The sequence below is a fragment of the Plectrocnemia conspersa genome, unplaced genomic scaffold (assembly GCF_051122295.1).
Source record: "Plectrocnemia conspersa isolate PC_06_02 unplaced genomic scaffold, ASM5112229v1 ptg000008l, whole genome shotgun sequence".
NCBI lineage: Eukaryota > Metazoa > Arthropoda > Insecta > Trichoptera > Polycentropodidae > Plectrocnemia > Plectrocnemia conspersa.
In genome coordinates, this window is record NW_028277172.1 from 24502517 (window position 1) to 24518122 (window position 15606).

Consider the following 15606-nt stretch of genomic DNA (forward strand, 5'->3'; position numbering starts at 1 on the left):
GTTAAAGATTCTAATATTTTTTATCGCTAGATAAAACAATTATTAAAAACATAAACATGCTCCTAATAAGTTCAAGAGACTATGGATTTTTTTATTTTCACAATTTTTCATTGAATGCGTATAAGAATAAAGTCAACCTACAAACAATATATATAGAATAATTTTACGACAATCAAGATAAGAGCTACAGTATCAAGTTGCGATCAAACAAAAGTGCGAACTTTAAAATATGTTTATATAATACATGAACCCTATTTTAATCATTATAATTTCTAATTTTGTAGAGAATGTTGACGATCCCTTTTCAAAGCTGACAAATCGATCTAATCATATGTGGATGCAATGAATAGTTGAATCTTGGCGTCGGGCCACAGAAACCTCTTACCACACGTGGCACACTGCAATTTCACCTTGCACACCTTACTATACTTCCTGTCTGGAAAAATTTCGCCATTCTCCCTGCATACAAACTACGACCAGAGAGCAACGTTCTTTTTCTTAAAGTAAAATTTTAAAATGCACATACATTGTTAGTAATATATTTGATATTTATTATTAATTTAAAAGGTAAAAGCTACTACAATACACTTATTCCAGACTGATGTATATCAACATATATATTTTATGTTGCACGCGACGTTTGATTTGCTTAGCCAACAATTTATGCATGTGCAGATAACGCTTCAAGGTCATTTTAAGGTTAAAGAAGGTTACACTAGGATTTTAATAAAACAAATATATAGTACTAAAAAATCTAATTTAATAAGAAATATAATATATATAATCACTGTCCATTAATTAATTTATTTCACCTTTATTTTTATAATTTGCATCATTTTTTTAATGAGTATAAATGTAGGTGTTACAGTGATTTTGGGTTGCTTGTAGAAACAAGAAATTCCCAAAAAAAAATGGGTACGATTTATGTGTGAATAATTAATAAAAAAAAATAGATTTTATATGACATATAATCTATACGTAGATGCTCGAAACAATTACACGGGTCCCCAGGTTGCAAATAGGGGAAATTTTTAAGAGTCAGTTATCGTGGCGACGCGATAACCTTAGAAAAAAGCACTGAGACCAGAATAGTGACGGCTAAGCTTTTAGTTAGGCTTCTTTATAAAAAATCACATCGCTATGAAGATTTCGGCACATCGGCGAATAAGCACTGTCGCTCTAAAATCAGCAAAACTTTTTCTAGAAGGAATCGTCATTCTTTTTTAAGTAGAAAGTACTCGTCAGTATTGAAACAACATCTTTATAGGAGAAGATAATCTTAAAAATATATCTGGGGAAATTTAAAAACCTTAAAAGGTGTAACTTTTAGATCAAACCCCTGCTAAAAAGTTGTATTAACAGGATGGCTGTAGGACTGCGGAACAGAAAGGAAGAAAATCCCACTGTACTAATCTAATTAAATAACCATCGTAGGTAGTCTTTAACGTCTGTAATCAGACATGACACCAGAAAAAGAAGTAGTGAAGATGCAATTCAATGATTTTAATCATAGTATATTAAATACAAAAAAAAACACTTTTACTCAAGGCGCGACTTTTTATTTCACCTTTCAAAAAAAATATGGTACCAATTCAAAAAATACTTGAATTCCTACCTTTCTGGAAGCTGCCGTTTTAATAAGCTTTAATTTAGAGATTTTTTAATAAAGTGGTGTCATCAATGGGACTGCCGGACAAGGACAGAAGCTTTGAAAATAACAGCCTTAAATAAAACCCGGTATCAAGCCCTAAAAAAAACGCGCTTTTCTCTTTGCTGTGGTTTACGCCTCAATATCAACTATCTGGCATTCTTTAAAACAGTTTTATTGTACACGGCTAGTAAAAAAAATTACTAGCTTAATTAGTGTGACTAAATAAAAAATATATGCGGTAATCGTGTTTATTTTAATGTTCAAAAATAAATTTAAGTGAGTGATTAAAAGAAAAAATATATTAAAGCGGTGTAAAATTAATTTCCAATGAACGTCGTATTTGTTTGGCGAACGGTCGCCATGTTTGTATAATTATTAATTATACATATAGATTTAAGCTATTTTAAAATAAGCTATCAATATCACTTTATGACATATTTTTAATATAAAATAATATGTACTTTCGTATTATAGGACTTAAATGTAAATTGTATACTTTAGAATGTTTTTACTATTTATATTGTATATGTAACTTTATTTTACGGTTGGCTAATATCTCATAAATTTATATTTTTATGGTGAACCTCTTTATGAAAAAAAACACAAAGCCACACTATACGTCAATTATATCTGCGTTAATTATAACCGGAAGGGTTTAAGCAGACTACACGCAAAACATACATAAATATAATACATACAAATACACGCACATCTATCGCACCTTTGCGTTACATAATCACGTTTTGGGTATTATCCATTATCCAAATTATCGAATTTCATACGAAAACGATACGCTTGTTATTTTTGCTAACGATACAACATTGAAAATCACTTGCGGCAATTTAGTCGTGCGCTGATGTTGTTGGCTGCCTTTAGCAAAACACGCATTGTTAAAATAAAACATTTAGAAATTTTAGCTTGGTACACTATATATAGTTAGCAATGTGAGCTACAAAGTTAAAATCTTAGACTGTAAATACTCACTTTAAATTAATACAGGTATTTTTAACAGACATTTTAAAGCAGCTATGTGTTTATATACGATAATTTTTTGTATGATATTTATCGAAAAATCGACAGAATAGTGGTATTTATTTATAATTTTCTATTAACATTATATATTTAAAATATAATTTTATTTTATTACTTTAAAACAAAAATAAAAACAAAATTGTAAAAATAAAGTTTTACATTGTAAAAAATAATACATTTCATATGGCAGTTTGTATACAAGAAAAACATGTAGTTAAAGAATATTTTAAATTGTAAGAGAGACGTTTTAAGACGACAACTCAACAATATTTGTGTCCAAAAAAATAGACAGTGAAACGCACAAAATATTTCTATTTATATATAATTTTAATTTTTAATAAAGGTACAAAAATTTTAATTTGCAGGCATTTTATATTTACCTAATATTAATAATAAATAAATATACAAACGAATGGTGACACGTGGCAATTAAACACAGCTAAGCCATCGCAGTAGTATTTAATGAAGTTGTATAATAGTGTCATAATGTTATTAAGCAATAAATGATACGAGAGATAAGCGGACAAGGAACCACCGGTCGTCGTTTTCCCGTCGAGGTCCGCCAAAGAATATTTTATTTTTTACCGCCGTCACGTCAGTTTTACCAGAGTGCCACTTAGTTAAATCAGTTTCACACAGTACTCACTCTAGAAATTTATATCAGCGAAATTTAACTAGGAAGAGAAAGTATACTTTGGCGTTGTTGTGAATGTTTCTTTACCCACAGTGAGTCGGTGGAGCTGTATTTTTTTTTGTTTGCAAGCAGTGAGGCGTTGTTAACAAAAAATGGATAAAAAAATAAAAAATGATCAAGGCACAGAGTCGTTTCATTTTACATCAATCTAAAAAATCAAAATCATAATATAAAAATCTGCGGTATCTCAGTTATAAATTATATAGTTAATATCTTACCGAAACGTAGTATGACATATTAATATTTAGAATATATATTTATTAACTTAATTTAATAATTTAATTTTTTATAAATATATATTAAAATTGTATACATTTATGTTATATTGCATCCGAGTAAGGACCGGATAAAATAAGTATCAAAATTTATTATCATGAGTGGACGATAACGTTTTAATGTTCACCTTCCTATTCAGTGCTTAGTACTGCTTTTATTTTAACACTCATACTCTGGCTTATACATCACTTTTATGTATTATATATTAACTTAATGTACACTTTACTTTTCCAATTAATTAGCGTTAAAACTATATAATAAAATAATTTTAAAAGTCATAGTGTTTATTCCTTTATCAAATATTTTCTACTTTATGAATATAGATATTTAAAATATATAGTTTCAAATCTTTGCAGGTAGATGTGCCAAAAACTTTACAGATAATTACATTGCCAATTAATGTATTAGTAAATGCTAAAAAAAAGTATCAATAACAATTACATTCTTGAAATGGAAAAAACATGATTTATGTGGCACTTTAAATGTTATAATTAAATAAAAATAAAAATAATCACTATTTAATTGAATACAATTATTGTATTGATAGTAGTTTATTTTTTAAGTAATATATAAATCTGCTGATTTATTTATTTATATAAATTAAATTAAGAACATCTTGATCTATCAGTTAACAATGTCAAAAAAAAACAATTTGTATTATTTATATAATATATAAAATATATTTAATACAAATAAGATAAAATATATTACACTAAAAAGTAATAGATAGTAAAAAAAAATTAAATAAATAAAATTAATAGCTTGACACATTTTTTTTAATAAACCTTGTCGAATGCCTTTTCAAAATCCATATATACGACGTCAATATATTATTAATATTATGAATTATCAGTAAAAAAAAAATGATAATACAAACATAATATATTTGTCTTGAAATCTTTACGTAAAATTTTAAGATTATTTAAAAACAAATTAATATTAAATCTGTTTCTAAAAATCTTTCAAATTAATTGCTACAATATGTTTATTTATATCCAACAGTTACACGGTCTAAGAAGATTGATGCAGGGTGACGCCAAACATCCACAAGCACCCCTAGGAAACAATTTCAGACCACCACAACCCTTACATCACAGACCAGTAAGGACCAACATTGACTTCAACGTTAAACAGGTAAAAATCAATTATGTTTAAATACTATTTTTCAGCAAAATAACATGGTTGGTAAAATAATAAAAGTAGTAAAATATATAAATATTTACAATTTATGTACATTATTATTTTGACTTAAAAATTAAGAATAACTCGTGTAATATATATTTCCAATGAAATTGACACCTATATTTGTTATTGCAGAGTCCCGGAAAAACCTGTCCCAGCATGTACAAGGACGTATATTACAAAGGTAGTCCACTATTAGAATCACGCTTTAAGTAAGACTTATGAAATATGTAATATGTACGTAAATATATGTTTTAAAAGACTAGTGGAAAAAACTATGTTTAAACAGCATATTTTATATTGAGTTTTAGGATTTTTATTGAAAATATTGTAAAATATGCAAATTTTTTACTTACTAATTTAAATGTAAGCTAAAAAGTTTATCAATAAATTATTGCTATTAAATATTATTAATATTTAATAAAGCGCTTTATAAATGCCCTTTTAAAATCCGCTATAGATTTTTTTTTAAATAAATAAAAAGTGCAAACAGTGACATACAATAAATTTTAAAAATACAGTAATACCATAGTTAATATACAAAAATCACAAAAATAGTATTTTTAATTAAATGGCCTTTAAAAATATGTATTTTTATTTGCTCAATAAATAGTTTTAAAATGACCCTTTAAAAAACTGAAAAAAATAAGGTTTATTACCAAATTACCAGAACAATTTTGATATATATTTATTTATTAAATTGTAACTAAAAACTGTTTAACTAGCATATAAATACTGCAAAAAATAATTTAAGAGCAATCGTATATAGAACTTAGTAAATCCTAGAATATTTTATTTGCACTAATTTTTAATTAAGTACTGTTAATTATTTTATCTAATAAATTACTCCATGAAAAAAAAGTATAAAAATTAAAAAAAAAATTTACAATTAAACAAGCTAATTTTTAAATAAATTAGCATTTGAATTTTTTTTTAAAAAAACACATTTTTTTTAGCCAAAAAAGCGCTGTTACTAATATAATTAAAATGTATCAAAATTTAAAAAAAATTACAAAAATAATATTTTTTTATTATATTGCTATTCAAAAATAGCAAATAAACTGATTTTTTTTCAGCTAAAAAAATGCTGTAAAAAGTATGTGTAACAAATTGAAATAAACTGGTAATATAAAAAAATAGTAACACGGTTGTTAAAGTAAATGTCTAATTTCGAGTTTAAATGCTTATAACTAAGTTCTTTCGAGCCTTTTTATATGTTAAATGCGAGCGGCTTCGACAAATGGTGAACAGTTTTACACAAAATTGCAAATTAAACATCAATCTTACTTTACAATAATTTTCTATATATATATTATTCTTAATCATGCCTTAAAATTTCTTAACTTCTTGTTTATTATATACAATGACAATTATATTACCTAACGTTTAAAGTTTTAAACATACAAATTAAATATTAAAAATTATAAAAAAATAGTAAAGTAAATAAATGTATTAAATAAAAATTTACAAAAAAAAAATTGGTTAACTTTTATGCGAAGCAAGAAAACTTAATTGCGACACTTACTGTATTTGTTAATTATTAACTGATTTTTTTAAGAAAAAGTTTATTTACGTTTCTTTAAATAATTACTTATATAGTGTCATTATCTTATTTAGTATGTAAGTGTATCGTATAAAAATATTTACATACACCTTACCATTGTATTATTTATTTAATTAAATTATATGTACATTCGGTTTACATCACAGTAAAAGTTAAGCTAAAAATTAATCATACGTACTTTTCTTAAGTTTTTTAATAGCTTAGTAATAAATGTAATATTACACAATTAATTAGGAATACTATAATAATGAAACTCACAAAAATATTTATATTGATATATTGAGTTTTAAAATATGTTTTTAATAAATATTAAAACCATAAAATAATATTTGTTTTGGCACAATATAAAACTAATTTAATTTTGAGTTTTTAACATTTTACATAAATATGTCTAAATAATGTTTTTTTCACTAGTATTTTTATATTATGATTTGTTAAATTATATTTAATGTACTTAAAACATTTACACAATAAGTTATATGAACATTACAATAATATTATTTTTATTTTCATTTTAGCAAACACATGGACGCCGCACTGAGAAGGGCTGCTAGTGATCAGTGACTATTAATTAACTAATGAACTAAATAAATATATACATTAAGTGACTTTTTGTTACATAATACATTTGTTAAAAATATGTTCACATTGTTTAGAAATATATATTATATTGTATGACATTATGTTAAAAGTGTATATATTATTATTTTATATAAACTCGTACGTAATGTATATTATGTAGTGGAAATACCTTCTTTTATCATATTATTATTTTTAGTATTTGATTGACAAGCTAATCAACGAAAATAATTATTTTAATTGCAATGCTATTATTGATGTTTATTTTTTATATAAATGACCAGAGTCGTGACAATGGGTGCTTTAAAAATAATCATGATTTTTTATATGTATATTGACTTCATTTACTGATTTATTAAACATACTATTGATTTTCATTGTATTAGTAACACCCAATATCCAGACTCTGGACGTGACATATAAAAATAATACATACTGCTTTTTTTAAATCAAAACATTTACTTTCAAACGCTTTTATATTATTATAATAGTATAAAATAATTAGTGAACAAATTAAAAAAAAACATATCAAAATTACGCGACTTGTTATAACCGTATTTGTTAACAAAATGACTATAAAATACGTAAGATATGTTTATAAGGAACGTGTATGATATGTAAACGTAACTGATAAGTAATACGAGAGTTACTAATAGGCGATATTTTTATATTATGAAAAAAATTATAATAAAATAAATTCTTATGGAATCGAAAATTAATAAATGATTTTCTCGCCTAGTTAATATAAATAATCAACGAGCAAAATTACATGAATAAAATACGCCTCGTAATGTTATATAATAAATATTTATATGTATATATTTTTACAGAGCCGCCCCTCGGGCGCCAATTTGAAAGGGGCGCCAAAATTATTCGGTGCGGCTCTATGTTGAGTGTATATACGCAAATATCGAGGCTTATGTCATACTTTAAGTAGAAAAATTCAATTTAGATTTAAGTAGTTAAAAAATATGAAAAAAATAATAACGTTCTAGTGAAATATGGTACGTTAAGTTGGTGACGTTTATCAAATATGCTTTAATGTTGTGTAGAAAAGTGATATATGGTAAACAATTAATAAAAAAATATCATGAGCGTCAATTTTTTTAAATAAATTATATAAATATCAAAGTCTTTTTTTCTAGTAGTGATTTAATCGAATGAAGGAAAATACTTTGCAAAGACTGAAAAGTTAACGTGTTTTATTGATTTTGAATCGGACATATCGTTGTTGTATCAATTGAAAATTATTAGTAATGTCGAATTCGTTTTCAAGTTGTCAATAAATTGTTTTATCAAAAAAACACACAAGCTTTCTGAGTTTCATTTCGTGTCCATTAATTTTAATTTGCCGTTAATCGGCTTTGCAAAAACCGCTATATTTGTCTAGCGCCGATCCAGATTTACCCTTATTCTTTTAAAAGTGGAACACATAAAAGCTTTTAACTTGATACCAAAGTTAGCCGAAGGGAACTCGTTAATAACTTCTCATATTATCTGCGAATCATTCGAACTTGGCAATTATACGGAGAGGAGCAAAAAATGGACGCTGGTAATATCGATATTCAATGAGGCGCATAGAAAGCAGATTTTAAAGTGCACATGTAACACAATTATTTTATTAACCTAATAATAAACCTTTTTTTAACCTAATATTATTTATTATTTATAAATATTTTAACAACCTAATAATATTTATTATTTATTTATGACACAATTTTTTTTAATGCACAAATAAATAATAAACAAATGTACAACTTATTATCTGATTCCTATTTATTATTATTATTTATTATTATCAATAGCTTAGCGGTGGCTTCCCTAACAGTAACTGTTGCTCGCGATAGCTCAGGTAGGAGGTCGTGACAAGCATTTACTAAGAATATAAGTTACTTATGGTTTAAAACGGACTGGCTCTTCAGTACATAAATTCTGTACAGATTGCATTAAAAAAGAGAACCAGGGTCAGCGCAATATAATAAAAAAATGAGTATTTTTTAGAAATCATAGTAATTTTACGATTTGTACAGAGTATTATACGAAAAAAAAATATGTAAAAAATTATTTCTTACATGCAGCCAAAAAAATGCACTTCTCTTAAGAAAAAATATATTTTAAATTTCAGTTTTAGGAACATGTTTTTTTAACATGTTTCAAACAAATTTATATTATTGACATAAAGGTATAAAAAAATATAATATATGCATTTAAAAATTTAGACAATATAAATATTTTGTAATTAACATATAGTTTTACAAATAAAATATTGTATGATTTTTATTTCGTATAACACTTTTTCAACGTGAATATGTGATTTTTAAATTACTGTTTATATACAAAATCTAAATTTACTAATTCAAGATTTGAGAACCTTAGCGGGGCGTGACTTCGTAGCCAGTGAGACGCTTGTTGGAATCTAGTTAGGTTTTATTAGATTATAATAGAATTGCGACAGACGATAAATGGCGAGATATTTTCTCCGAGTGGTGGTGGAGAAGCTGACGCAGGGATGATGTACATAGGAACTCCTCATATATCTTGTAAGTGGCGTAGCAGTGACAGTATAATGATCCCTCTCTACTACGGTGGTGCTCGTATGAAGGAGTCCCTCTCGGGATGTGAGCGCCCATGACAGTATGAGCCTCCGAGGGAATGTTTGCGACTGCCCCCTCCTCATCAGAGTCCAGGCTTAAATATCAAGGGCTGCAAAGCTTGCTGATCAATCATAATCGTACAGCGTTCATCCAGCCAATAAATGTACTCGTTTCTTAGAACAGCGAAATAGGTATACGCCTTTAGAAAGCGACATTTCCATCCGGTTTCGCAACAAAAAAATGTTCTTTCAAAACACCGGAGAATCCTTGCGTGTTATTTATGATTTTTTTTGGTCGTAACGAGGACTTTTGTGTGGTCGCCACACTTACAATTATTATTCTGTATAATAAATAATATTTTAATATACCTATATTTCATATTAAATATTACTGAAAAATTGTCTTATATTTTTTAATTCAAATTTTTTCATTACATTAATCCATATATTAAAATATGGTTAAGAAACAAATTAAAGTATTTTTCAGAATAAGTTGAAAACGGATGGTAAAGCAGCAGAAACTGCATCTAATTAAACCATTATTTTAGTGTTGTTATTGGTAAAAAAAACTTGCAGTGCGATTGTTATTTTATAGACAAAGTAACAATTTCTTTGGTAGAGTGCGCTTAGGATGAGGATTTTGTTTTGCGATTGTATTGTATACAAGAATATGAGGACATTCGTTGATTCTTTATCTCTGTTATTTATTTTTTACGTGCAGTGTGACACGGAACATTCTTGATTATATTTTCTAGGATTTATTTTAAAAAGAAAGATAGCAATTATTATGAAAATTTAATTTATTTAATTAATTATGGTTTATTTTTATTTTTAGAATATGGTCTAAACTCGAAAAAATAAAACCACTTTCCCCCCAATCCAAGGAAATAAAGTATAATGTCTTACAATTTTTGAAGGACTCTTTGTAATTTCATAAATCTATGTTAAGTAAACATATATTTTTTTAAATAAGAAAATAAATAATATTCTAAGCGAAATTGTTTTGAGCCACAATGTACACGCATACAACTACAATCTGGAATTCTTATCCCGAAAGTACTCTTATTATCGGTAATTTTGCTGATGTGTATGAAGTCAAAGGTCGTTGATAATATTGTAATTTTTGACGTTCAACTTGTCATTGAGTCACAAACACGCAATATATCAACATGCTTTTAAAAGTGATCTTGCTTTGTACCACAGTGCAAATGTGTATCTGTCACTATTACCATAATAACGAAAATTATCAATGGATACAACCAACTCCAGCGCCTAGTCAAAATGGCGAATGCCTGTGGCCAGCCGTTACAATAAATGAACTTGATCACCACCAAAGATGGAAGATGAGAAGATACAATGGTTACAATCCAGATGGAACCGGCAGTAACTATATCACCATAAATCAAAAAAGGATGTGTATTCCATCAGGATTTGTACCAAACTAAATTTTTTTTTTTTTGTTAAATATTTTATATATATTTTTTATTTCAATAAAAAATGCATCATCCGTTTTTTAATATTTATTAAAGTAACAAAAAGTTAAGTTGCTAGTAGTAAGTACACATTTTATAAAAACTATTTTTTTTAATATAAATACATTAATGTTAGTTAAATTAATGTTTTTAATAACAGAAATAAGATTTTTTTTAACTGAGGCAATTTTAAAATTTACCTTAATAAAAAGTATTGACAGTGAAACACTAATTTAATAATAATATTTTTTAATTACTTTTATTTGAACAAAAACATACTTTTAACAGAACATTAATATAACTAATAATCGAGGGTTTACATTTGTAGTTTGTGATTCAAACCGTCCTGTCATACCATATCGAAAGCTTCTTCTATATCTAAATTTAATAGATCTGTACTCTTTTTTGTATTAAAATTAGCGCATATATGTTCCATCAAACTTTTAAGTTAATATGTTATTAAATTATTTCTGCAAAAGCCAAACTGTTACTTGCCAATTTTATTTTTCAATATTTATGACAATAATATAACTATATAAAAAAAACAGAACTGTGTTTTTTATTTTAATTTAATAAAATAAAGTAATAGGTTAATCATTTTCCCTATTTTATATTATTATTATAGGTGAAACCTACATTTTACGACATGTATTTATTTGCTGTAAATCTTCTATTGCAATATGACAGGAGTTTGCCGAAAGAGTTTTAACCAGCTAAACACAATTAAAACCCACTTATTAAATAGTGAGACACCAAACCTAAAAAATATTATTTAAATCAGCATCGTCTATTTTATTATTAATAAAATATTATTACATCTTACGATTAATAGATGTCACTATGCACGACCACATATATTTTATTTTATTAAAATAAAAAAATCGGTGATGATGAATCACATTTTTAATTGTTCAATCATCACTTATCTCCCAGACATGATATACATATTTAAACCCATGTTTTTTTAATATTATTTATTGACTTCAAACAGTTGATTTACAAATTTTTAAATAAGGACTTTTGCAGACATTTTCATTCTGGAAGATTTAACTTGCATATTATGTAAATAAAGATATTCAATTAACATTTGTGTTAATTAATTGTCTAATCAGCCTATACAATTTTAATTAAAAAATATAATATTATAGATATATTCATATAATTACATACAAAATATATTGAGAACCGTAACTGAAAATTTTATTGGCCTAACGAGAAAATAGGAAGAATTTTAATCAATGTGAGTGGCTTTTCTTATCGTTCATCGGTTTCCGGGGCGCACCTAAACTACGTCACTGATTCAAGGGGGTGGACTCGGTAATTTCAATCATTTATTTCGCCCGGCATAACCAATTTTTTGTCGTTAAATCATAACGTTGTAATAAAGATTTATACACCGGGAAAAATAAATCTGGTAATAATAATAAAACAGGGTTTTAACATATGTACAAATAAAACTATTTACTAATGTTTTTAATAATAAAAAAAAAATAACACCACTTCATACATTATTTTACAATTTATTTTACATTGTTACAACTACCGCCTTTTTTATAACGCTGCAAATTTATACCTAATATGCATACTTTTTGAATACTTTAAATATGAGTCCGGAAATAGCAAATTTTTAACAGTCGAACTCGCCGTATTTTTGCTCAAGTAATAAAAAAAGACACTCAGATAAAAAAAAATCCGAAGGTGTTCGTGCCAGATGTTTGTAAATATGTTTACTTTTACGGAAGATCAAAAGTATTTGAATGCCTAACATTTATTTTGCGGTTTTATATTACTTTAACTGGCTGGCGGCTTTATCTTTGCTTTGGTGAAGCTAATAACCCGCTCCTATTAAAATAAATTACGCATAAAAATTGGCAGAATGCAAAATCATTTAGGGAAATTTTTATTTTTCGATAATCCAGATAGTTTTTTTATATTGATTTTGTAAAGTAGTAACAGCTATTATTGACAATTGTCTCACGATTATTATTAACAGCTAAAGCGGTCTTCAAATTTTCAACAATAATTTGCAAACAAAATTTAAAACAAGCGAAGCCGCTTCAAAAAACTATAGTTGTTGTCCGTTTGAACAATAATGTTTATTGTAAAATCCTACCTAGAAAGAGTGTGCTTTTGAAGGCAATGGTACGCTTTTTTATTATATGTATAAAAAGGGCTAAAGGATCGTATTCCTAAAATAAGTCAGTATCTCTACATATCAAACAACTGTAGGTTAATTATTCTTGCTATGATTTTTTCAGTATTGGACCCCGCAAGGAGAATGGGCCCCGAGAATTTGTCCCCTCTCCCCCCCCCCCCTTCTCGGCAGGCCTGGATTTTTTTATATACAATGTCAGCTACTAGTGGCTTAATTATTTTCCCTCTATCTTAAATACTATAAATTACTTTTTTACCATCGTGACGCATTCAGATAACCTCTAGTTCTGTGGTCCTAATTTAAATTTAAATAAATATGCACAATAAAATTTTTATTGTCACTGAAACATATTTTTAAACAAAGCGTCGGAGAATTTTGTAAATAAGAGATGTACACAACTTTAAAATGATCGCAAAGTTCTCACTCTATTCTTGAAAAGGGTGAGTCGAGAGTGGTTCGGGGTCACACCTTTAGGGGGCGCGGCGACAAAGGCTCATATCAGGCATGGGCTATATATTTGCGGTAATATTTATTTATTAGCCGAGACGAAAGTATTAGGGAAGGACCCGTATCCGTTCCGCTCGCCGGGGACAATCTGTATCCTTTAGCTTTGACGTGTCGGCAACGTCTTAAGGGAAACGGATGCGTTCTGGGAGGATCTCCGGATATACAGTGTAGCAAGGGAATGGGTTGGGGGCAAAACGGGTTTGTTTTCGAGGAAAAAACAAAAAGTTAAGGCCCGACACGAAAAAGGACGAAACAATACTATTTTGGAGATGGGGTGTGTGTGCGTTCGTTGAGGTGATGTATGGAACGTCGTCGAAGCGGGCCGATCCGATCGTTCAATCGTTGATGTATGGATTGTACAGTTTTTTATGGTTCTTAAATATACAGACCAAACGATATATGATACTATCTCACTTAAATGAGAATGACAGGGGACCGCAGATTTGAAAATAAATCTATAAATAAATATTATATATATGTATACCCAAGAAAAAAAATATAATATATCTTAAATATTTTGTTACTCCAAACTGTACAAGTATGTGTTAAAATTGATCTAATAAATTTTTAATATAATGAGATATTATTTTTCATGGCTAGCATCTGTTTTCTGTTAAGCATCGGTCTAAAGACCGTGATGGCAGCAAGCTCTTAAGAGCAAAGATTCAAAATATATTGTAGCAACCACAACCACATACAGAGGATTACGTTTCAATGGGTCTTTCTCTCAAAACTTGTGTTAATTTGCTGTGACTAAAACGATCATCCATCAACAAGGAAACAAGACAATAGCGTAAATGATTTAGACTACATAAAAGCCCTCGTTACGACCACATAAATAACACGAGTTTTTTTAACTGTAAATATTTTTCGTCATTAATTGAACTCACACATCCCGCCGCCAGCTTCTCCACCACCGCTCGGAGAAAACATCTCACCATTTATCGTCTATCGCAACATATGTAAATATATTGTAATAAAACTCTTACTATATTCAATTCTGAGTTTCACTGGTTATAAAGTCATCACCACCTAGGGTTCCCAAACCTTTAAATAATAAAGCTCAATTGTCATTTTACGTTACTACTTTGTTTGCTTTGTAAAAATTAAATGGCAGAGCTGTAAATATAATCATTTATTTTTATTTTTAATAATATTAATTTTCCACCTCTCAAAACTCTTTAATAAAAGTATTCATAAGATTTATAATTAATTTAATGATATGCGTATTTTTAATTTTAAGATATCGTTCATATACAAGTTAAAAACGGTCAGTGAAAAATACCTAGGGAACTCAAGCGGTGTTTAATATTTAGTGAAACAAATCTCTTTGATGTTTGACTAAATATTGCGTTTTTTTTATTTTAAATCTTTTTTTTATATCTAACATTAAAATGCTCGTACTTTTTTTAGTATTCAAAATTAGCGCAAATATGCGCAAATAGCTTTTAACTTAAAAGTTTAATGTTAAAAATAGCACAATTGACTTATAAATTGCAGGCAGAGTGACATGTACAAATATCACGTCACTACTGTACATTAAATTTACATAAATATTGAGCTACTTTGTAGTATTATTATTTTTTTTAGATTTTTATTATAAAATGGTTCTTCAACGTGTGACTATAAATTTTGAAATTTTCATAAAAGGTATATATTCGAGGAAATTAAACGCAGCGCTTTGCCGATGCGTAAGGATAAATTAAATAAATTATTTAATTAATTAGCCAAAGAGGAGCGCCGAGAGAAAGATAACCCTCAGATAATATCTGTTACATTGTTTTCTTTGAAATATATTAAGGAAGGGTGAAAAGAAATAGACGCTTATACATTAAATATTATTATATACATCTATAAAACGTGTACTGGGTTTGGGTATAGCAACATCAAACGAGCTGAAT

General features: G+C 27.4%; 1 protein-coding gene across 1 annotated transcript in view; it reads left to right on the forward strand.

Moving 5' to 3' along the window:
• Positions 1-5051, forward strand: part of CARPB (Carbonic anhydrase-related protein B) — a 279915-nt gene extending 274864 nt beyond the window's left edge. Inside the window, exons 9-10 of the mRNA XM_088190724.1 lie at positions 4656-4787; positions 4971-5051. Coding sequence (XP_088046850.1) covers positions 4656-4787; positions 4971-5051 — 213 coding nt within the window. The remainder of the gene's footprint in view (positions 1-4655; positions 4788-4970) is intronic.
• The last annotated feature ends 10555 nt before the right edge of the window (positions 5052-15606 follow it).